Raw genomic sequence first — 18,351 nt, 5'->3', positions numbered from 1 at the left:
AATTCAACGCCTCTTCAAAGCATTCACTTTATTTGTGTGAGTACCGTGATCGTCATCAGACTCTGAGTAGTCTGGTAAATCTCATCTTTGCTACGCTTCTTTCATCAAACACGATAAGTTCTTCAACGCCACTGAGCCATTGGCATCGCCACAACTCAAAACACATATATCATGCCTATTATACCGCCCCGGCAACCTACGAAAATGTACGGGGCACTTTGCGGCTTATGATCAACTTGAGAATATTTCGCGGGCAGTTTCGTAACTGGATGAATGGGGTGCTGATCCGAGCGTTTAATACTTCACATGCAGTGAAGATGAGCAACGATTCATTGAGGAGAATCGTGAGCTCAAGCTCAGAGTGTTGTGTGAAAGCTTTTGGGAGGGCTTTAGTGGCAATCATGATGATCTTTTGTCGAAGACATCCTGACCCCTTCGATGGTTCATTTGCTCCGGACCTGGCTCTGGGAGTCCTACGCACTCAGGCAAAACCTACATGTTGGTTCCTTTACAACGGCTGTCTCCAAATCAGGCCTAGCCACGTGTGTCAGTTGCAGGGATGTAATCAGAACAACGGACAATCGCTGGTGCCTCGCGTTCCTATGAGTTTATTTGATCTCCTTTATTTCGAAGTATGAGACATAGTGAACTTACTGCATTGTTCCTCGACGTACGTGCCAATCATCACCAGCATGTTTACGGTCACTTCAGGATTAAGCAGTATAAGAAGCCCAGCGTGCTTCAATCGCCAACTCGAAAATGAGCAAATCTTCCAAACCACAAACAGCGATAAAGCTACCTAGTTTCCAGACCATTAACGACAGCTTATTTTCACGAAGTAGAAACACAAAAATGTTTCAATTCATCAAGAAGCTTTTTAAACAACGCAATGCCGATCGTGGCGAATTTCACAAATTCAGCCAGTTGCCCCAAGAAATACAGAACATGATCTGGGCCTATGCTCTCTGTGTGGATGCTCCGCGGGCCTACTTCGTGGACGTCAAAGATTGGTTTCGCCAGCCATGGCAAGTGAAAGCAGTACACACTCTCCCAACAAGCCTTGGGGATTTCCCTCTCCCGCCTGCATCAAACCCCAACAGCGACTACGGTCTGATGCGAGTTTGCCGTGCGTCTTGTGAAGAGGTCACTCGAAGCTGGAGTCTTTGGCAGCCACGGGTCCCTGCGCGCATAGTTCTCGCCAACTCACATGACGGTGGCAGGAGGGCAAAGGCATTTAGCAGCCTTTACATTGATGCAACCAGTGACTTGGTCCTGATAGATAGATGGTGGCAAGAGCGCCGCTCTGTAAGTTCATTCCATGGCGTTACCGAATTCATGCTGCCAGGGAACAACCGATACCAAGGTCTAGAAACTATCAGAACCGTGGCTGTACCGGTCGACTCCAACCTCGAGAGAAGCTATAAGCCCCAGTATCTGATTCATCTCAAGGCGTTGTTTCCTGCATTACGAACATTGTACCTATACCTGCAGCCAAGACTCTTGGTTCCAGCCGATTCACGCCAACAAGAGATGCCCATAAATTTCCTTGCTCCTGAGTATCGGAAAGACCAGGTGCCTTCAGCAAGATTCAGGGCTCGCGGTCGCATCTTCTATGAGATCTGTCCCGTGAAGATGAGATCAGCCGGACTGCTTGTGCCTAGCTTCGAGGACGATGTTATTACCATCAAGTTTATGACTTGGCAGTGGATCCAGTGAGGTCTTCTATATCCGTAGGAGATATGTACTTGAGCCTTTGGGGAGATCTGAACTCAGGGGGAGATAATGGTTAATCAGGCTGGCATTTGGATCTGATATGGTGCATGTTTAATGTTCGGCATTGCAGTATCGGGCTTCCTATGGGCGGTGATGATGATTTGAACGTATATTTATAAATTCAGCTACATAAAAATACCTTAGAAACTCTCATGATATGTCTTTCAGTGAAAAATGATGGCTCCCTTTATGTTCCGAGGTAAATCTGTTCACTACTTATCAACTCTTGTAAGTGATGCACGTGATGCGGCAACCGAACCGCAGAACAGTGGCGCACGTGATCGCAAGCCGCTCGGCAGTCCAGCAGGACCTCTTTACGTACCTCCCCTCCATCGCTAATGTATACGGCGAAACCGGAGCTATTGACTTTCGCTTCGTCGCAACACATACAATCTCTTTAAATCACTTCCTCTCCCTTGTTCTCTCTCTAAACTAGACCGTCGATTTTGAAAACCGCATAGACAATACCCCAAACACCAGTTCCTTTACATCCGAGGCATCGAGAGCCATCATGATATCGACCCCGCCACCCCGCTCCTTGCGCGACAAGTGTCTCGAGCTCCAGCAAAAGGTCGAAGCGTTTATTGCTGAGGAGGCTGATACACAGACATTGCGCGATGTACAAGATCAGGTCCGCAAGTCGATAGAGGTCGTGGATGAGGCGTTGGAGAAATATCGGTGCGTTTTGGTGCAGGGGAAGGTCGGATAAGGGCTGACGGAAGCAGACCGGAACAAATATCGTTATCATATAATGGCGGAAAGGACTGTAAGTCGCATAATGAGGGTCTGGGGCTTTATAAAATTCCTTTTAAAGGTCTTTCAAGTATCAGCGACAGGTACTGATCATACTAGGCCTCGTCCTGTTAATCCTCCTCCTCGCTCGCATGGGCCGACATTACTATTCCACATCCGACACGACCAACGGCACTTCCGAACTTACACCCCCCGAAAAGCTCCAATGCGTATACATCGTCGCCGCGCATCCCTTTCCCGAAGTTGACACGTTCGTCGAGACATCCAGCGAAGAATACGGCCTCGAAGTTGCGCGCTACGTGTTACCGATGAAGAAGGGGCTAGAGATATACCTTGAGGAACGACCGAGTATCAAGGCTGTGTTTGTGGGAACGAGAAGAACGGACCCTCATGGTGAGAACTTGACGTTCTTTGATCCGACGGACGCTGGCTGGCCGTCGTTTATGAGAATACATCCTGTTATTGACTGGCATTACGGTACGACCTCCTTCCATCGCTCTCCTTGCTCTATTCTCATAACCTTATAACGAACAATGGCTAACTAACCTCCGAACAGTCCAAATCTGGGCTGTAAGACCCCCCACCACCATGCGCCGAACGAACTAACGTGACCAGTTTATTCGACACCTCGGCATTGAGTACTGTCCTCTATACGACCAAGGCTACACGAGTCTAGGCGGTATAAAGGACACACATCCGAACCCCCATCTGAAGAAGCAGGGTCAAAATGGAGAGGGTTTCCGGCCGGCGTATGAACTAACTCAAGATGATGAGGAGCGACTTGGTCGTGATTCATGAGGTGACTGTATTTGTAAGGCATGTTGATGTTGCATAGGAAGGCATTTTATAGAGCATAGACTCGTGGCGTTTGGGTAAATCATCTTACCATCTCATCGCATCTATCTATTGCATTGCTTTTGTGCCTGTCAATCATGCGCTTGCTAGACCTCGTCGACGGGGACCTGGTCTACATACTCTTCCAGCCTCTTATACGTCTCCCTCCTTATCTTTGCTGCTTCAGCTACATATCCCTCTTTTCGCAAAAAGGCTTCTAGCTGCCACATATCATGTATAACCTGCGGCGAGGTACTCGAGTAGCCAAACTCTCGCAAAGCGATCTTGTTTTTCATTCTGTCCGCCACATCGACGTCCAACCCGAGTTCCCTATCAACGTCCATAAGTACCTTCATCAAATAGGCCATAACCCTTGCTTGGAATCGCGTGTGGGACTGTGGCATCTTATCGCTTGACTGTTCGTCAATCTCGCCAAGAATACGGCTCTTCAGTAAGCCCAAGCGCACAAGACTTGCCATGTTTGACTCTCCAAAGGTCATTGTGCAGCGATGCTGTATTGCTGAGACGCAAAGCGCTTTTGTAATCTCGTAGTCTTTCGGCGGTGCTGTTTCCTCCGTCGTGCTAGGATCGGCGAATAGAATAGCTTGTTGAAAATAAGAGTCCTCGTGGGGAATCTTGCTCTTCACGGCTGAGAACCACTTATCAAGACCGTCCAGTTGATCCTCGCCAAGTTTAATACAAGAAGATTCCCAGACTAGGCGATAGTACACCACCAACAGCCTTGAGTCGTAGTTCCTGCATATGATATCCGCATTCAAACCCCAAGCCTGCTCAAGAAGTCGCATTTTCTCAAGTGTAGCATGCTTCTCCCAAAGATACACCGCTTTCTGCAAACTTTTCAACATCTTGATAACGGGATGTTTCATCTCATGGAAATTACTCGCTAGTTCGACTAACTGCGCTAGGAGCATACCAAGAAGCTGTGTCTGACCAAGACGGACCATGTGATACATGATTTCCAAGACATTCCAGATGAACAAAGGCGCTTCAGCGTGCAGCATATTTTCGATATCTAGAAAGGCTTTGCGGGTTAAACGCCCTGCTAAAATGCCTTTGCCGCGTTGTATGAGCTCAACGATGGTCCGAAAGGCGAAACTTAATCCTTCTGGGTCGTAGTGGTTGATTTTACCAGCCGGTTGCGAAGGATGAGTATCTTGTAGGTGTAATCCCTTGGTACGGAGAGATTCATAGAATGAAGTGCTCCAGTCATGTATGCTTGTAAGAAATTCAAGACTACTCGTCTCCAAAGAATTTGGACTCGGAGAGAGAATAAGCGGCTGGCTGTGAGGCCGCTTTTGAGTCTCTGGTGTGTTTTTTGGAGTTGGAGCCTTTTTCTTGCAAGCAGTCTTCCCATTTCTTTGTTTTGATTTATAAAAACCCCATTTTGTGAAGCGTCTCTTATACATCTGAACACTGGGTCCCATGTGAGCTTATGACAAAACCAGGGAGATGTGTAATCTCACGATGCCTTGAAATTATATTTCTCCTCCATGATCTGCATGATGTGTCGAAGTTTTCTCCGATCCTTCATATACAATCTCTCAATAATGGGATAAACAGCTGTCCATTCTGTCTCTCCATGATGCATTGAGATAATCGGCTTATTCTGAGGTGATGGTGGATTAGAGGGAGCTTTGGCTGCGAGCAAGGTGGTCTTTGACATCATTTTTGGGGGTTTCATTGATAGCTATGGAATTATGAGTTAAAGAGGAATGAGAGACGGTATATCTTTTTGAGGGATGATGATGACGGGATGAAAGGCATTATGAAAGCGGCGCATCTCACCTGGGGAAGTTGAGGTGGCTGACTAAACCGGGGCTGGTCAATAGGGTAGGTGAAAGCGACCGCAAAGATTCGGCAACTATTCTTCTAATACGACGGTATAGTTCAATAATTTACTTCAGAATAATATTTATCTCTAATCAATCGAAATGGTTTAGAATAATTTTTGGTTCACTGTAGTAGCACTAAGCTGCGTTACGGTGGTTTAAATGGTTTGATCTCAGCAAAATGGCCATGAGTTTGCCATCAGCTGCTATACGCTTGAACGTTCGAATTTCACAATGATGAAAGCCAGATGCGTCGAGCAGATATTTCAAACGCGAATCTAAATAGAACCTGCCGAGATGCCAAGAATTATTCCATGGAGAAGGCCAATACTTGACAATTAAGCTCTTCTTAGTTGTGTTCCTTTCAAAGCTCTCAGAGCTTATCAGCGTGCACGATGGCACTGTCGAGATTATCCACCTCTGTGTTGTGAGTCGAACGAGCCTCGAACGAGAACTAGAAGACCTATTAACAATGGTTTCGACACTTCTGGCATCTTGCTAGTAAGTAATATTGTGAATGGAACGAGACAGTTTCTTCATCCTGCACTGGTCCTTGGAAAGGAGAGCCAAGGGTCGAACTGTATGGGGACTGGGAAATTCGCCCGCAAGCTGGGCGATGCTGATTATAAGATTGCTAACAAGACCAGGTATCCTGTGCTTATGTACACCGAGTCAGGACAGAAGATTATGGAGACGTTGTGGAACAAAACTCTGGAAGAACTTGAGATTAGAGATATTACAACAGCTCTTGGCAGGGCAGACTAGCAGTTTTTAAATGCCCACTTGAAGAAGCCACTTGTGCGAATTGGGTACTATAGAAGACTTGATCGTGTAGACAGATCAGCTCGGTGAGATTTAGCCGGATTTGATGATATGATACTTGACAGATTTACTCCCCAGCCGTGCTGTAATAGCCAAGCAGATTAAGCGAAATCACAGACGTGCCATTGAAAACCCCACCGATAACCCCATCATCACGTTGAGATGAGACGAAAAATAAGCTATTACCAACGGTTCCTAGCGCCGGGTATCTGAAACATGAAAGGGGGGTGGATCATCTTATCTTGTCGGCAGATCGTGGTACAACACAAGAATCATGATCTTTCTGTTGACTCTAATCTTTTATATCAAAAGCCAAGAGACCTTAGAAAACTAACAATATTATCCAATGGAGAAGGTTGTTCTTCTCTGAGTGTTGGTGATCATCTGCATATTTAACCGCCATGCTCAGATTTATCCGCCCGGTTCCTGAACTAACAATCTGTTCCTGGATCCCTTCATGGATAATTGGCCAACAACAGGGCAATATGCCAGGAACCAACAATTTTGACATTGCCGAACATCCAATGCCAATTTACCCGGGTAATCAGCACAACCTGGGTCGATCTCTTCGTCACGATACGCTATCTCCATTGCCAGTTTCGGTCCCTGGCCCGAGAAAATATGCATCCCTGTCACAGACCTGAGACGAAGCGGGACATAGCAGGGGACTTACACCACAAATTACTGACGGAAGATATTTTACCGTAAGGTTAAAGGACACAAGGCTTTCGTATACAGATGGGACGATCTACATGGGCTTTAATGATGTTGCGGCGGCTAAGCTGGTGGTATGGCTAAGCTAACGAATGGATATATATCATGATCTCGGGTCCCGCATCTATATTCGCTTCTTCTTTATTAACAAACGCGAGTCGTTTATTAACATTCCTTCCTTCTTTTTTCCCTTCTTTCAGTAGCTCAAAAACGCAAAATACACTCATTTGTTTGCCTTCTTAAACCTACTACACACTCTTTTTTCACAAAAATGCACAAGACTACACTCCTTGGACTTTTGGCCTCGAGCCCCGTCTCGGCCCAGCTTCACAGCCTGGCGCAGGCCGCTGGACTCAAGTACTTCGGCTCAGCTGTCGATAACGGATATCTCAGCGATGCGCCCTACAGCAAGCTGGCTGATGACGTTGAGGAGTTTGGACAGCTTGTTCCCGAGAACGGACAGAAGTGGGAGACTGTTGAGCCTAAGCAGGGTGATTTTGTTTATACGACCGCTGATGTTGTTCCGGATCTTGCAAAGAAGAATGGGCAGATTTTGAGATGTCACGCTTTGACTTGGCACAGCCAGCTCCCCACCTGGGGTGAGTTATACTGCATGTTTGGGCTGGGGTGCTATGCTAATGGATATAGTTTCTTCTGGTGCTTTCTCTGCCAAGGAGCTTACTGAGGTCATCGAGGCTCACATCGCCAACGTTGTTGAGCACTACAAGGGTGACTGCTACGCTTGGGATGTGGTCAACGAGGCCATAGATGACAGCGCTGAGTGGCGAGACAGTGTCTTTTCCCGCACTCTGGGAACTGACTTCCTTGGCATCTCCTTCAAGGCTGCTCGCAAGGCTGATCCCGCTGCCAAGCTGTAAGTTCTTTACCCGCATTGACGAAGTATTTATCTGACCATTTAGGTACTACAACGACTACAACCTTGAGCAGAACGGCGCCAAGACTGATAAGGCCATCGAGCTTGTCAAGCTCCTTCAGAAGGAAGGCGCCCCTATCGACGGTGTTGGTTTCCAGGGCCATCTGATCGTCGGCCAGACTCCTTCTCGCTCTGAGCTTGCCGCCACTTTCAAGCGCTTCACTGACCTCAACGTTGAGGTCGCCATCACTGAGCTCGACATTCGCCACGAGTCCGTTCCCGCTTCTGCCGCTGAGCTGAAGACCCAGGGTGATGAGTACGCCGATGTTGTCGGCGCCTGTCTCGACACCAAGGGCTGTGTTGGTGTTACCGTCTGGGGTATCACTGACAAGTACAGCTGGATCCCCGGTGTCTTCGAGGGTAACGGCGAGGCTCTTCTCTACACCGATGACTACGAGAAGAAGCCCGCCTGGACCAGTGTTTCCAGCCTTCTCGCCGCCGCTGCCACTGAAGCCCCTGCCACCAGCTCTGTTGCCCCCGTTGAGACTACCGCTCCTGCTACCACCCTCGAGACCAAGACCAAGCCCGTCTACACTGTCCCTGGCACCACGAACTACATGAACACCACTGCTCCTCAGACCGAGCAGACCCGCACTGCTCTTGCTACTGAGACTGATGATAATGATGATGACTGTGCCGAAACCGAAGCCCCTTTCCCTACCTACGCTATCCCCACCAACGGAACCCAGGTCTACCCTACCAAGGCTCCCGTTGACGATGACTCCGATGATGACTGCGCCGAGACCGAGGCTCCCATTCCTACTCAAGCCCCCGTTCCCTCCGGCGACTGTGACGAAGACGATGGCGAGTTCGAGCCCACTGTCGCTGCCATCGAGCCTACCACTCGCGTCCCCGTCATCCGCAGCAGCTCAGCCTACACCTACAAGTGGAACACCGAGACAACTGCCCCTCAAGTTCCCGCCCCCACAGGCACTGCCCCCGCTTACCCCGTTGGAACTGGCTCTGGCGGTGTTGTCAAGCACTACTACCAGTGTGGTGGTAAGAACTACAAGGGACCCACTGAGTGCGAGAAGCCCTACAAGTGCGTTGAGCACAACGAGTACTACTTCCAGTGCGTTTAAGGGATGTAATTAGATGGGATCTGGGTGCTTTATTCTTCATTACTACATGTACATAGTTATCTCTACATAATTTAGAGTTCCTTGCTTGAAGCAGGAATCATTTGGATAAACGCCCTATGCTTGACGTTGACTTTGGTGACATGAAACGTACCGCAAGCTAATAGATTTTAATACCGAATCCGTGGGAAGATATGAGTAAGACGATGGGCATGCAGATAGGTTTCCCGTCCCAATTACGGCAGCTTCTTGCCGCATCCCAGCACTTTATGCATGCGGTATAGATTATAGAGTCTTGCTTACGACCTAATCATTGAGAGTTAGCACCCGTTGTTGGTCTCGGGGTAATTGACTTGCCATGCCTTTCGTGCCCAGAACTTGACTACGACTACCCTGAGACGGGGAGGGAATCCAGCCTTGAGACCCACGACCTGGGTTGCGAACGAACTTGTTGAAGTTCGTGTCTATCATGAACACATAGAAGTCCTCGCAGTTCATGATTTTGAGTTTTGGAAGGATGGTATCCGTCACCTTGTTGACCGAGAGCTCGCGTGTCTCCTCGGTAGTGAGATGCATTATATATGAATCGTACGTTCTATTTTGCGTTGTTGAAGATCAAATGATACTATGGTGAGAGTCTGGTGTTCATATAATCTAGGAGGTATTCTGTGTGTTCAGCCCAACTAATCAGGGCTCTGGAGGGTCATTCTATGTATTACTGTTGTTAGAGGCAGCTGCCTGCGTCAAAATGGCCTAACGTGGAGTCTTTGAAACCGGGTTCTTAAAGAATTGTACTCCTGCCATTAAGATATTCTCATGAAGGTATATCTAGTTTAATTTCGGTGGCTATTTCACATGGTTAGCATTCTCGTTTCCTCCTTTCAACAAAGCCATAAATACACTTACACCATAGATCCCCTCACGTGCCTCTGTAGACCAATTCTTCATGAGCCAATACGCGACCATTTCTGGAGTACCAGTTGGGACCCTCACAACAAAGCACATGAACCTATAAAATGACAGGTCGTAATGCAAGCGGTAGATGAACTCGTTGAAGTTCAGCTTATCCAGCCTGTCGAGGCAAGGCTCGCTTGGGTTGAGGTCAGCAAAGCGGCGTAACTCGCTCTCGTTGAAGAGATTCATGGCCGCGTTTACTATAATATGACTCTGTAACTCAAGAATTAGATTTTGATGTCTGATGAGCTTGGGGGACTCATACCATGTTGTCCAAGTATGCTGGTATTGTCGAATGCGAGATCTTGATCGAGAAAGATGTAACTCGTGCTATGGAAAGAATGCGTCGGAAATAATTTATGAAATAAGAACTTATAAGAAAATGAGAAAATTGAGGAGAGACTGTATCAATTTATTAAATCTTGTAAATTCTTATACTTCCTCCTGAGGTTTCACATACTTGTTATATTTTATGTGCGCAGGCAAGATACGTTAAAATGTATCAGGAAGCTTTGCCTCCCCCGGCTTTCCGTCACATTGTTTCAATTTTCTGTACTGAAGTTGGAGTATATATTTCATAAAGGATGTTCAGCGGTAACTCTCAGTTTTGTGGTTGATTATGATCAGCTTTTATGCTGCGAGGTTGACGACTTGTTTCCCTGAACACGGATATACATGGAACACGAGCATCTCTGGAAGGTATCATACTGAAGTTTATTATTATCCATGAAATTAAACCCGGAAGGTTCCCATAGAGTGTAGTTTGAGAGACAGGCGGATGCGAGAGGGTTTCAGATGTATTCCGTAGCGATGGTCCAGCCCAGCCAAAATGTCATTTCATGGTCCCTCACCATCGAGCTAATACCGAAAACTAGCAGAAAAGGGCGCTATTTTGAGTGAATAAGTAATAGTAACCTTATGTGATGGAGTGAGCCTTATATCTCCTTACTGACTTTCCAGAAGATTCCTAAGGTTTGTCTTTTGGGCGACCGACGATCCTGGAAACATCATGCCACTGCAGGTCACAAAGCGTCAGCTCTACAAGCTTTTGTCTTTTTATCAACATTACACTATAGACTCTCGAAAGAATCTTATCATGTAGTTTCGCCATGAGTCATTGGGTTGTACTGTTTGACTCTGGGCGTCAAAAAGGTTACAAGCAGAACGCCAATCAATAGATAGACATCTTGACACTTTCCAACATCAACTAGCCTCGGCCAACTACTCCAGATACCTTAAATGTCTGCATGTGGGTGGCACTATGACTCCTAACCAAATTCAGGGGCAAAACTTTAACTGAGTTTGAAGACTTGTAATTTGTTCAACCCCAGATAGGGTAACGAAACGACTTTGCAGTTTAAAATAAGCTGGTTCCTTTCTTTCTTTCTAGAAGGAACCTTTCGTTTTGTGTTGAATTTGCGCTTTTGCCTTGGTTATTTGCTCGCGTTCTCATTCGTATTTGGGCTGTTAGCTTTGCAAACTTGCAGAGTTAAAGTTTCTTATGATCGTGGGCAGAGCTATTTTGAACTTCGATGTGCAATGGGCACCGCAGCTTCTGGTAAGTGAATGTCAAAGGTCTGATTGACAGCCCTGTCGAAGGATGGCTGTGTACCAGTCTCGTCGGCCTTGAAGGCTGGAATCAGGAGTGGCGATTGACAGCTCCATCAGTTCACGGCGGCCAACAGTTGCCTTCTCAATGTTCTCGTGCGGGAGTGTACTGTAAACCGATGATGAACGCTTCACATCCTATCAAAAGTATTCTCCGACGTTTTCACTCATCAGATGACAGACTTGAAGAAGTTTAAGTTGGGTAAAGGTTTATAAGATTCCTTTTGAAAGGGTTCATTGCCTGCCACCGGTGACCCCTTCGTGCCAGTTGACAAGTAATTTCTGAACGCGCAGATAGAGTCTCAAACTTTTCAACTTTGGCTTTATCTCTCATATAGCTCGTTCAGTGCTTAATTATAACTTCACGATGTTATTTAAGCACCGTTCTATTGGGTAAATGCATTATACTTAACATTCTAAGTCATCCCATGGCAGTGCCTTGAGTCTGTCGACATCCCATGGTATATACCTTTCTCCCTTCCAAACTTTTATGCTACCTATATAAATCCCTGATGTCCCCTTCTTCGCCATCTTTTACCCTTCCATCTAATTATTCTCCAAATCCAACTTCCCGGGCTTATTCTGTTTATATACAACCATCCCACCTTCATCACTCAACCACTATCAGCCCAAGACATCACCTCCACAAGCAAACAACCATGTCTTTATCAAAGCAAGACATGAAGTACCTGGCAAACGGCAAGGTCGTTACCGAAGAGGCCCTCATTGCCATCGCGGCAGCTAAACGCGATGACTTCGAGGAATGGTGCGAGGCACGCCAGTTCCAGCACTTTTTGATGAGAACTCGTCTGGGGAGCCCATCAGATCCAATGACCATCCCACGTCTTCAAAAGTGGGCAGCTGATGAGATGTTCCATCTCAGGGTTAGTCTTTCGTCTGGGGTGCAGTGCACTCATGCTAACATCTACGTGCAGAGCCTGCAAGAGAACCGGACGTATATGGACGGGAAGCTTGGTCAAGATACGACTTCCAGAGTTCACACAAATAAGAAGAACACGGCAAATGTCGAAGAAGGCCCTCACTTTATTGACGATGACCTTATCGCATTTGCTTAAAAGTCGGGATGCGTCTGTTTTTTTCCCCTTTCTTCTTTTTTTTTAGCAGGAGTTCAAGTCTGGTGGTATTAATCCTACGGTGGGATCAATATTATGTTATACTAAATTATACCAAACATTACCAATTACTCGCAGATCACTATAGGTCTTTGCATACTTGAATACATTTAAACACGGCTTCAGTCGTTACGAACCGTCAAGTTCTATATGGAAAAAGTGTGTTGACGTTATGACGGGGCGGGTATAGGCGAACCCCACAACCTTAATTCTGCTGTAACAACATGTGCGCATCTGCATATGAGGTCTCAAGCGCGATATGTCAGAAGCATGGTGAAATCGCCATTTGGTTGTAGATGAAAAAAAATGTCATGAACTCTTTGGGAGAGTACTGCGGAAGTAGTACTGTCCGTCAAATGCCAATGTCGGGTCAGAGAGGAATACAACAAGGTCATTAACACCAAAATTGCAGATCTCTTTCGGTGACCTTCCCCAGTCAAGTACGACAAAGAAAGGTCTAGCGCCGTCACCATTACTGGCCAGAAAATGAGAGAAAAACACGCGAGAAAAAAAAGACAAAAAAAGCATGCGACGGAGACAGGATTCGAACCTGCGCGGCCGAAACCAAAGCATATCGTCATTTCGAGTGCTTCACCTTAACCACTCGGTCACTCCGCCGTCATCTTCGAACTTTTGTTAGTCAATGGCGATTATATGGGGAGTTTCAACAACTGAACACATCCGGTTCGAAATGTCCAGAAAGCCACCAGCCAGGATTCCGTTACATCCCATCACTTCTTCGTCTAAACTACCAAAGTTATTACACTTGTTTCACTTATTGTACATAGCAACATAAGACAGCAAGGCAATTCAACGCATTCTCAGAGAGCCACTATACTGGCTAGCTACATAACTGGTTCTCCCCCTCGATATTACTTGATCTAGAGGTCCCGGTTGTCACTCTCTTCATCATTACAGCAGTAGGCCTTTTCCCCGGTCCAACAGCAGGCGCCATCACCACATTTACTGCGTCCAATCTCACGCTCCCCAGGTCCGCACTCCCCTGCGCAGTAAGGAGCTGTTCCCGACCAATAACAGCTGTCGACGCCAACTTCTTCCTTCTCCCGCATCAGGTCCTGGACGGCATCCTCGTCTTCGCAGCAGAGGGCTTTGCTGCCAGTCCAACAGCAGCTGCCATCACCACATTGACTGCGTCCCCGCTCATGCCAGCCGGGCTCGCATTCCCCTGCACAATAAGGAGCAGTGCCCGACCATTTACAGCCGGCAACACCAACTGGTTTGTCTTGCACTCGTTAGTTGAAAGTGTTACTGGATTATGCAAGTAGCTTACCGATAGCTGTTGCTGTAACTGCAACGGCAGCTGTGATAGAAACAAGGATCTTGAGAAGCATTGTAGCTCCGGTGAGTTAGGCGATTTAATAGGTTATACCTGTGTAGGTTTCAGTATAAGGGAGACAAAAGGCAAGGTTGCTATCTACTTGTGAATCTTACAGTGAATCTTCTTCCCTACTTATACCTTGCAGTCTTCGAAGATCAACACTCCGTTGTCGATCATATCATAGCGTATAACTGTGGCTGGCTGAATATGACCGTTCCGTGCATGTATCAGTTGCTTGGACCTCGAACGATGCCAGCCCCGCATCCGTGAGGATCACTCAGCGAGTGGTTCTCAATTGAAGATGAGACAAAAACCCTGAATGGCATTTGATCAGCTCTTGAACTGCCTGAAGTGTTGTTAATGTCCTGTTTGGGTCGATCCAGCTGAGAGCTGAAGCCTATCGTGAGCCTTACCTGACGTGATAACTAAACTGTCATTTCTGCCGCAGAGACACTATTTGAGAACTGGTAGGGAATCTGCCACGTCACACGGGCCGTGTGCAAGAGGCCTTGGACATGAGCTTAGAAACATATACATATTCCACGTTGCCGTATTATTATTCATTCACTTTGTTCCCCTTCTACAAATCTCAATATCAGTAACGATGGTGTTGACTTTTAACCCGCAACCTGACTGGCTGAAGCACGTGGGGCAGCCAGTCACATCACTCGTTGGAGATACCCAATGAGATGACACAATTAACACAAGCCATCAAAAAGCAGTTACCATTCTTCTATGAGAGAATGGCCAAGTCAAGATGATATCTTCACATGGAATCATTGGTGTTCAATGCAACTTGGCCTGCAGTAGCTCATGCGCAATAAAATTACCCATCCTCATCATCCCCACGTGTATCTCCCCAAACCACCAACGAACTTACACCAAAAGCCCCTCCAAGATCTACACTCCAACTCCACGTGCATCAAATCCGCATCGTCGTTGGATCTACGAACCCCCGATCCACGCCGATAACGATCTTCCATTTTTGGTCACCGAGGGCAAAAATACTCACGCGAGTTATATCCGTCTTGGCTTTATTTGAATCAAGCTTAAAAGGAACCCAATGTAACTTAAACTTTTTTCTCCGGCTCCGTGGCGCTCGAACATCTCTCACAATGGTAGCTACTTCTTTGCTTGTTGAGTTGGCTTTATTGCCTTGTCTGGTTCTTGGTTCTTCTCTTGCGCCGAGGGCGAAGGAGTTTGACTATGATTCCTTGACTCTTCGTGAAGTTGGTGCTCGTAACACTCTTGTAAGTCATCCTCAATGGTTAACGGAGTGCGTTACTAAGTGATACAGGACTGGCGTGTTTGGCTGGAGAAAGATGGGCAGCCTATTTCCTTCTGGCACGATATTCCTCTGTACCCTGAGAAGGGCAACAATCGCATCGTGAGCTACGTTGTTGAGATTCCCCGATGGACAGACGGCAAGATTGAGACCCGCCGTGATGAGCCTCTGAGTACGACCTAACTCCACGCATCATGTTTCCATACTGACCCATCAAAGACCCTATCTTCCATGATGACAAGAAGAAGGCCCCTCGTTTCGTTGAGAGTGTCTGGCCTCACAAGTCATACCCATTCCACTATGGGTCAATTCCCCAGACTTGGGAGAGTCCCAACTTTGACCACGATTTCACTGGATACCCTGGTGACAACGATCCTATTGATCTGTTCGATATCACTGAGGCGTGAGTGTTCTTTCACGAATGAGAAAGCAAAGACTGATTTGTATATAGACCTGCCCACGTTGGACAGGTCAAGTCTGTCAAGGTCCTTGGTGGCCTTGCATTGAACGATGTAAGTCTGTTACATGGCTAGCACAAAACGATCACTAATTGTTGTATAAAGGGTGGCGAGACTGACTGGAAGGTCATTGCCATTGACACCAAGGATCCCCTTGCTGCTCTAGTCGACTGTAAGTGCCATCTTGTCTCTGACCAACACAAGCTAACATTCCCAGCCGTCGAGGACCTCGAAAAGTACCGCCCAGGTCTAGCCAAGACCTTCTACAACTGGTTCACCGTAAGCTCTCCGCCCCTTCTCCCCAAGCCCCACTAACACCAGCAGTACTACAAGGTCCCCCGCGGCGACAGTGTTCTCGAGATCGTTGGCGGCGACTACCAAAATGCCAAGTTCATGGCCAAGACCATCAAGAGCAGCCACGGCGACTGGCAAGATCTCGTGCGCGGAAAGGTTGACTCCAACGAGATCAACTACAACCAGACCAGCACCAAGAGCTACAAGAGCTATGTCAAGAGCAAGGACGCTACCAAGAAGTTCGGCATTCCTGTCAAGTCCAATGTTCTTCCTGCTGCTGAGAGACCGGCGAAGTATGATTTGTGGTATTACCTTGATAAGGACTACAAGTTGATCCAGCTTCCTAAGAACTGAAACAACGCAGCGCGACTTCGTGTTGAAAACGTATATTAGACTATTATAATTCTATAGAACATATTGAAACGTGTTTCTCGTAACTAGATGCTTCTGTCTTAATTGAACTTGACTGTCTCATAGGAGCTCTTGGCCCTGATGGTCGGGCCATACTTGAACAACACCCACGGAACTGGCAGCAAGGCCAGCGCAACAAAGGCCAGAAGGCTGCTAGCCCAGTCAATACCCAACTTCTCATACACTATTCTCGTTAGCGACTATTCTCGCGAAGATGGGCGTAGGAACTTACTCTGAATAGTAAACAGCGGAAATACTCCTGCGAAACCATACCGCGCCAGACTATTAGCACTAGCAGCGCTTGCGACAACACTCCCATGATACGTATCAGTGATATACTGCATGGTACTAACAAACACACAAAGATTTCCCCAAGCAAAAATGATCATCGACGCTGCGGGACTTGCCCAAGAAACGCCAGGTCGTGCTGTCCAAGCAAACCAGAACAGTCCAATTGGCAATCCGATACTTCCAATCATGGAAGGGTAAAGACGATGCTCGGGTGGGATCTGATGAGGGGGGTATTTCGGCGCTTGTTTTCTGTACAGGAACACGTCGCAGAGAATAACGGTGATGAGTCCGAGAAAGCAGCCGATGACGATGGAGAGGAAGACGAGACCTGACTCCTCGATGGAGAACTGGTAGACTCTTCCAAAGGTATACGGCACAGCGGCGAAGAAACTGAAAAGAGTTCCAAACTCGGCCGAAACGTACAGGCAGATGAATCCGGTGATCGGTTCGAGAAGAAGCATGCGAATAGGTCGAACAACTGCCACGAGGGCAAACATCTTGAGTCGAGCAGCCATCGGTGGCGGAGGATCAACCTTCATTCCCTTCTTCTTCATAAGTCTTCTTTTAATAACCGGATGAAACGTCTCGTGCGAGAACGCAGTGATGATCATAGCCAGTATTGAAAAGAAGACCAACGTCCACTGCGTCCACCTCCATCCCTTTCGATTCACCACAAAAGAGCCTATAACCGGTCTAAGTAGAAAGTCAGTCAGGTCCTCAGCAGTTCCATTCCAGAACTCACCCCAATCCTGGGCCCAAAAACGGCATGAGGATAAACACCGCCGATACAGGTCCTCTATTCTTCGGCGTGAACGTCTCGGACAACGTCCCCGGCGCAACAGCCAGCACAGGCGCCCAGCATAAACCCGCCATGAATCTCAGAAAGCCCAAACCTCCAATATTGTGCACGAAGCCCGCACCCAGAGTAAACAGTGCGCCAAGAGGGATACTCGCTGCGTAGATAGGATAGCGACCTATGGTTTCTGATAACGGGCCGCCGATTACAGGCCCGAAGCCGAGGGCAAGGACGTAGAGTGTTAAAGGCAGGAGGGCGACTGTGCTGCTGACGTTGAATTCGATCATGAGCTCTTTGCGAGCGGGACTCATTATTGATGTTCCGATTGATCTGAGATGTTAGACTGCATAGGTACACTTGGGATGGGGTGGACTTACGCTAGAAGACCTGCTGAGGATAGCATCACGACTTGAAGAGATTTCTTCCATGCTGGCCAATTGAAAGGATTATGAGGACTATTATCCCAATCCAACTCATCAGTCTCAACCTGTTCTTTCGGCCTCGCAGCCTCAATCTCGCCCTCCGTCGCAGAGTCGTTCCCAAGCGACGCATCACCCATAATACCAGTATCGTCAATCTTCTCCATGATGAGATTTGTTCAGTATAACTTGATTCAATACCTCAATTCCATTCTTGACGCTTTCCTTTATCCTCCATCCAAACCCCGACGATTTGTAAATCTGAATGCATTATAAATTGCGGAATGTGCCGCGTTGGAGATTTATGTGATTTCTCCGTTCTATTTGTATGATTACTGATCGGCTTCTCTACGCCCGTTGGTCGCGCGCACCCTGTCGCTGCGAATAGCTCGGCTTTGGGATTAATGATCATAGTCGCGTCAGTAAGCTTGACCTATCAATTGTGTTGATTCTCCCGATTATAAAGCTTTGGGGCAAGTATTTTGATGTTGTATGCCTCGGTTATCCATCATGGGAAGATGGCATCATTGCATTTGCGACTTATGCAGAGCAGCCAGGCACTATTCCCGTCGGTTAATACTATCTCGAAAGGGCGTATACGACA

The 18,351-nt window shown here is 47.3% G+C and overlaps 10 protein-coding genes and 1 non-coding gene across 15 annotated transcripts; 6 read left to right on the top strand and 5 right to left on the bottom strand.

Moving 5' to 3' along the window:
* Nucleotides 1-631: 631 nt before the first annotated feature.
* FOXG_04994 (uncharacterized protein) lies at nt 632-1,941 on the top strand. The gene has a single exon (XM_018383058.1). The coding sequence runs from the start codon at nt 760-762 to the stop codon at nt 1,714-1,716; it is 957 nt and encodes a 318-aa protein (XP_018239918.1). The 5' UTR covers nt 632-759; the 3' UTR covers nt 1,717-1,941.
* Nucleotides 1,942-2,095: 154 nt separating this feature from the next.
* On the top strand, nt 2,096-4,586 carry FOXG_04993 (uncharacterized protein). 2 transcript variants are annotated; one of them, XM_018383056.1, is made up of 5 exons: nt 2,096-2,451; nt 2,499-2,539; nt 2,626-3,003; nt 3,083-3,096; nt 3,142-4,586. In XM_018383056.1, the coding sequence occupies exons 1-5, from the start codon at nt 2,285-2,287 to the stop codon at nt 3,322-3,324; spliced, it is 783 nt and encodes a 260-aa protein (XP_018239916.1). In that variant the 5' UTR covers nt 2,096-2,284; the 3' UTR covers nt 3,325-4,586. The 2 variants fall into 2 exon arrangements, with proteins under 2 accessions (XP_018239916.1, XP_018239917.1); XM_018383057.1 differs by having other exon boundaries at nt 2,101-2,451; nt 3,083-3,842.
* Nucleotides 3,267-5,124, bottom strand: FOXG_18961 (uncharacterized protein). Its single transcript, XM_018399110.1, has 2 exons — nt 4,845-5,124; nt 3,267-4,794 (listed from the first exon to the last, which is right to left on the bottom strand). Exons 1-2 carry the CDS (start codon nt 5,060-5,062, stop codon nt 3,468-3,470), a joined length of 1,545 nt encoding a protein of 514 aa, XP_018239915.1. The 5' UTR covers nt 5,063-5,124; the 3' UTR covers nt 3,267-3,467.
* Nucleotides 5,125-5,870: 746 nt separating this feature from the next.
* FOXG_18960 (uncharacterized protein) lies at nt 5,871-5,975 on the top strand (the record flags this gene model as incomplete). Its single annotated transcript, XM_018399109.1, has 1 exon — nt 5,871-5,975. One exon carries the CDS (start codon nt 5,871-5,873, stop codon nt 5,973-5,975), a length of 105 nt encoding a protein of 34 aa, XP_018239914.1.
* Nucleotides 5,976-6,863: 888 nt separating this feature from the next.
* FOXG_04992 (endo-1,4-beta-xylanase) lies at nt 6,864-9,014 on the top strand. The gene is made up of 3 exons (XM_018383055.1): nt 6,864-7,345; nt 7,395-7,620; nt 7,667-9,014. The coding sequence occupies exons 1-3, from the start codon at nt 7,018-7,020 to the stop codon at nt 8,760-8,762; spliced, it is 1,650 nt and encodes a 549-aa protein (XP_018239913.1). The 5' UTR covers nt 6,864-7,017; the 3' UTR covers nt 8,763-9,014.
* A 65-nt stretch (nt 9,015-9,079) lies between these two features.
* On the bottom strand, nt 9,080-9,981 carry FOXG_04991 (uncharacterized protein; the record flags this gene model as incomplete). Its single annotated transcript, XM_018383054.1, has 3 exons — nt 9,080-9,223; nt 9,666-9,926; nt 9,979-9,981. The coding sequence occupies 3 exons, from the start codon at nt 9,979-9,981 to the stop codon at nt 9,080-9,082; spliced, it is 408 nt and encodes a 135-aa protein (XP_018239912.1).
* Nucleotides 9,982-11,980: 1,999 nt separating this feature from the next.
* FOXG_04990 (uncharacterized protein) lies at nt 11,981-12,397 on the top strand (the record flags this gene model as incomplete). The annotated part of the gene is made up of 2 exons (XM_018383053.1): nt 11,981-12,205; nt 12,257-12,397. 2 exons carry the CDS (start codon nt 11,981-11,983, stop codon nt 12,395-12,397), a joined length of 366 nt encoding a protein of 121 aa, XP_018239911.1.
* A 586-nt stretch (nt 12,398-12,983) lies between these two features.
* On the bottom strand, nt 12,984-13,072 carry FOXG_18959. The gene has a single exon. It is a non-coding gene; the product is annotated as a tRNA-Ser (tRNA).
* A 177-nt stretch (nt 13,073-13,249) lies between these two features.
* On the bottom strand, nt 13,250-14,411 carry FOXG_04989 (uncharacterized protein). 4 transcript variants are annotated; one of them, XM_018383049.1, is made up of 4 exons: nt 14,207-14,411; nt 13,894-14,139; nt 13,746-13,844; nt 13,250-13,697 (listed from the first exon to the last, which is right to left on the bottom strand). In XM_018383049.1, the coding sequence occupies exons 3-4, from the start codon at nt 13,804-13,806 to the stop codon at nt 13,336-13,338; spliced, it is 423 nt and encodes a 140-aa protein (XP_018239907.1). In that variant the 5' UTR covers nt 13,807-13,844; nt 13,894-14,139; nt 14,207-14,411; the 3' UTR covers nt 13,250-13,335. The 4 variants fall into 4 exon arrangements, with proteins under 4 accessions (XP_018239907.1, XP_018239908.1, XP_018239909.1 ...); XM_018383050.1 differs by having other exon boundaries at nt 13,907-14,139; XM_018383051.1 differs by having other exon boundaries at nt 13,907-14,108.
* Nucleotides 14,412-14,740: 329 nt separating this feature from the next.
* FOXG_04988 (inorganic pyrophosphatase) lies at nt 14,741-16,271 on the top strand. The gene is made up of 7 exons (XM_018383048.1): nt 14,741-15,043; nt 15,091-15,250; nt 15,298-15,481; nt 15,530-15,590; nt 15,642-15,708; nt 15,754-15,815; nt 15,861-16,271. The coding sequence occupies exons 1-7, from the start codon at nt 14,909-14,911 to the stop codon at nt 16,182-16,184; spliced, it is 993 nt and encodes a 330-aa protein (XP_018239906.1). The 5' UTR covers nt 14,741-14,908; the 3' UTR covers nt 16,185-16,271.
* Nucleotides 16,272-16,282: 11 nt separating this feature from the next.
* Nucleotides 16,283-17,994, bottom strand: FOXG_04987 (uncharacterized protein; the record flags this gene model as incomplete). The annotated part of the gene is made up of 4 exons (XM_018383047.1): nt 17,706-17,994; nt 17,275-17,658; nt 16,474-17,225; nt 16,283-16,425 (listed from the first exon to the last, which is right to left on the bottom strand). The coding sequence occupies exons 1-4, from the start codon at nt 17,912-17,914 to the stop codon at nt 16,283-16,285; spliced, it is 1,488 nt and encodes a 495-aa protein (XP_018239905.1). The 5' UTR covers nt 17,915-17,994.
* Between the last annotated feature and the right edge of the window lie 357 nt (nt 17,995-18,351).

Source organism: Fusarium oxysporum, chromosome 7, assembly GCF_000149955.1.
Source record: "Fusarium oxysporum f. sp. lycopersici 4287 chromosome 7, whole genome shotgun sequence".
Classification (NCBI taxonomy): Eukaryota; Fungi; Ascomycota; class Sordariomycetes; order Hypocreales; family Nectriaceae; genus Fusarium; species Fusarium oxysporum.
The sequence above is the reverse complement of the archived record's forward strand: the minus strand, read 5'-3'. Positions and strand labels throughout refer to the sequence as shown.

Excerpts from the sequence above, each read along its gene's own strand:
- FOXG_04993 (XM_018383056.1), top strand. The coding sequence starts at position 2,285 with ATGATATCGACCCCGCCACCCCGCTCCTTGCGCGACAAGTGTCTCGAG. Across the intron at positions 2,452-2,498 it reads GAGGCGTTGGAGAAATATCG|ACCGGAACAAATATCGTTAT; the intron begins GTGCGTTTTGGT and ends TGACGGAAGCAG. Across the intron at positions 2,540-2,625 it reads ATATAATGGCGGAAAGGACT|GCCTCGTCCTGTTAATCCTC; the intron begins GTAAGTCGCATA and ends TGATCATACTAG.
- FOXG_04994 (XM_018383058.1), top strand. The coding sequence starts at position 760 with ATGAGCAAATCTTCCAAACCACAAACAGCGATAAAGCTACCTAGTTTC.
- FOXG_04988 (XM_018383048.1), top strand. The coding sequence starts at position 14,909 with ATGGTAGCTACTTCTTTGCTTGTTGAGTTGGCTTTATTGCCTTGTCTG. Across the intron at positions 15,251-15,297 it reads CCGCCGTGATGAGCCTCTGA|ACCCTATCTTCCATGATGAC; the intron begins GTACGACCTAAC and ends GACCCATCAAAG. Across the intron at positions 15,482-15,529 it reads CTGTTCGATATCACTGAGGC|ACCTGCCCACGTTGGACAGG; the intron begins GTGAGTGTTCTT and ends ATTTGTATATAG.
- FOXG_04992 (XM_018383055.1), top strand. The coding sequence starts at position 7,018 with ATGCACAAGACTACACTCCTTGGACTTTTGGCCTCGAGCCCCGTCTCG. Across the intron at positions 7,346-7,394 it reads CAGCCAGCTCCCCACCTGGG|TTTCTTCTGGTGCTTTCTCT; the intron begins GTGAGTTATACT and ends TAATGGATATAG. Across the intron at positions 7,621-7,666 it reads GCTGATCCCGCTGCCAAGCT|GTACTACAACGACTACAACC; the intron begins GTAAGTTCTTTA and ends CTGACCATTTAG.
- FOXG_18961 (XM_018399110.1), bottom strand. The coding sequence starts at position 5,062 with ATGAAACCCCCAAAAATGATGTCAAAGACCACCTTGCTCGCAGCCAAA. Across the intron at positions 4,795-4,844 it reads AAATATAATTTCAAGGCATC|TGTTCAGATGTATAAGAGAC; the intron begins GTGAGATTACAC and ends CATGGGACCCAG.
- FOXG_04989 (XM_018383049.1), bottom strand. The coding sequence starts at position 13,806 with ATGCTTCTCAAGATCCTTGTTTCTATCACAGCTGCCGTTGCAGTTACA. Across the intron at positions 13,698-13,745 it reads AGTTACAGCAACAGCTATCG|ACAAACCAGTTGGTGTTGCC; the intron begins GTAAGCTACTTG and ends AACGAGTGCAAG.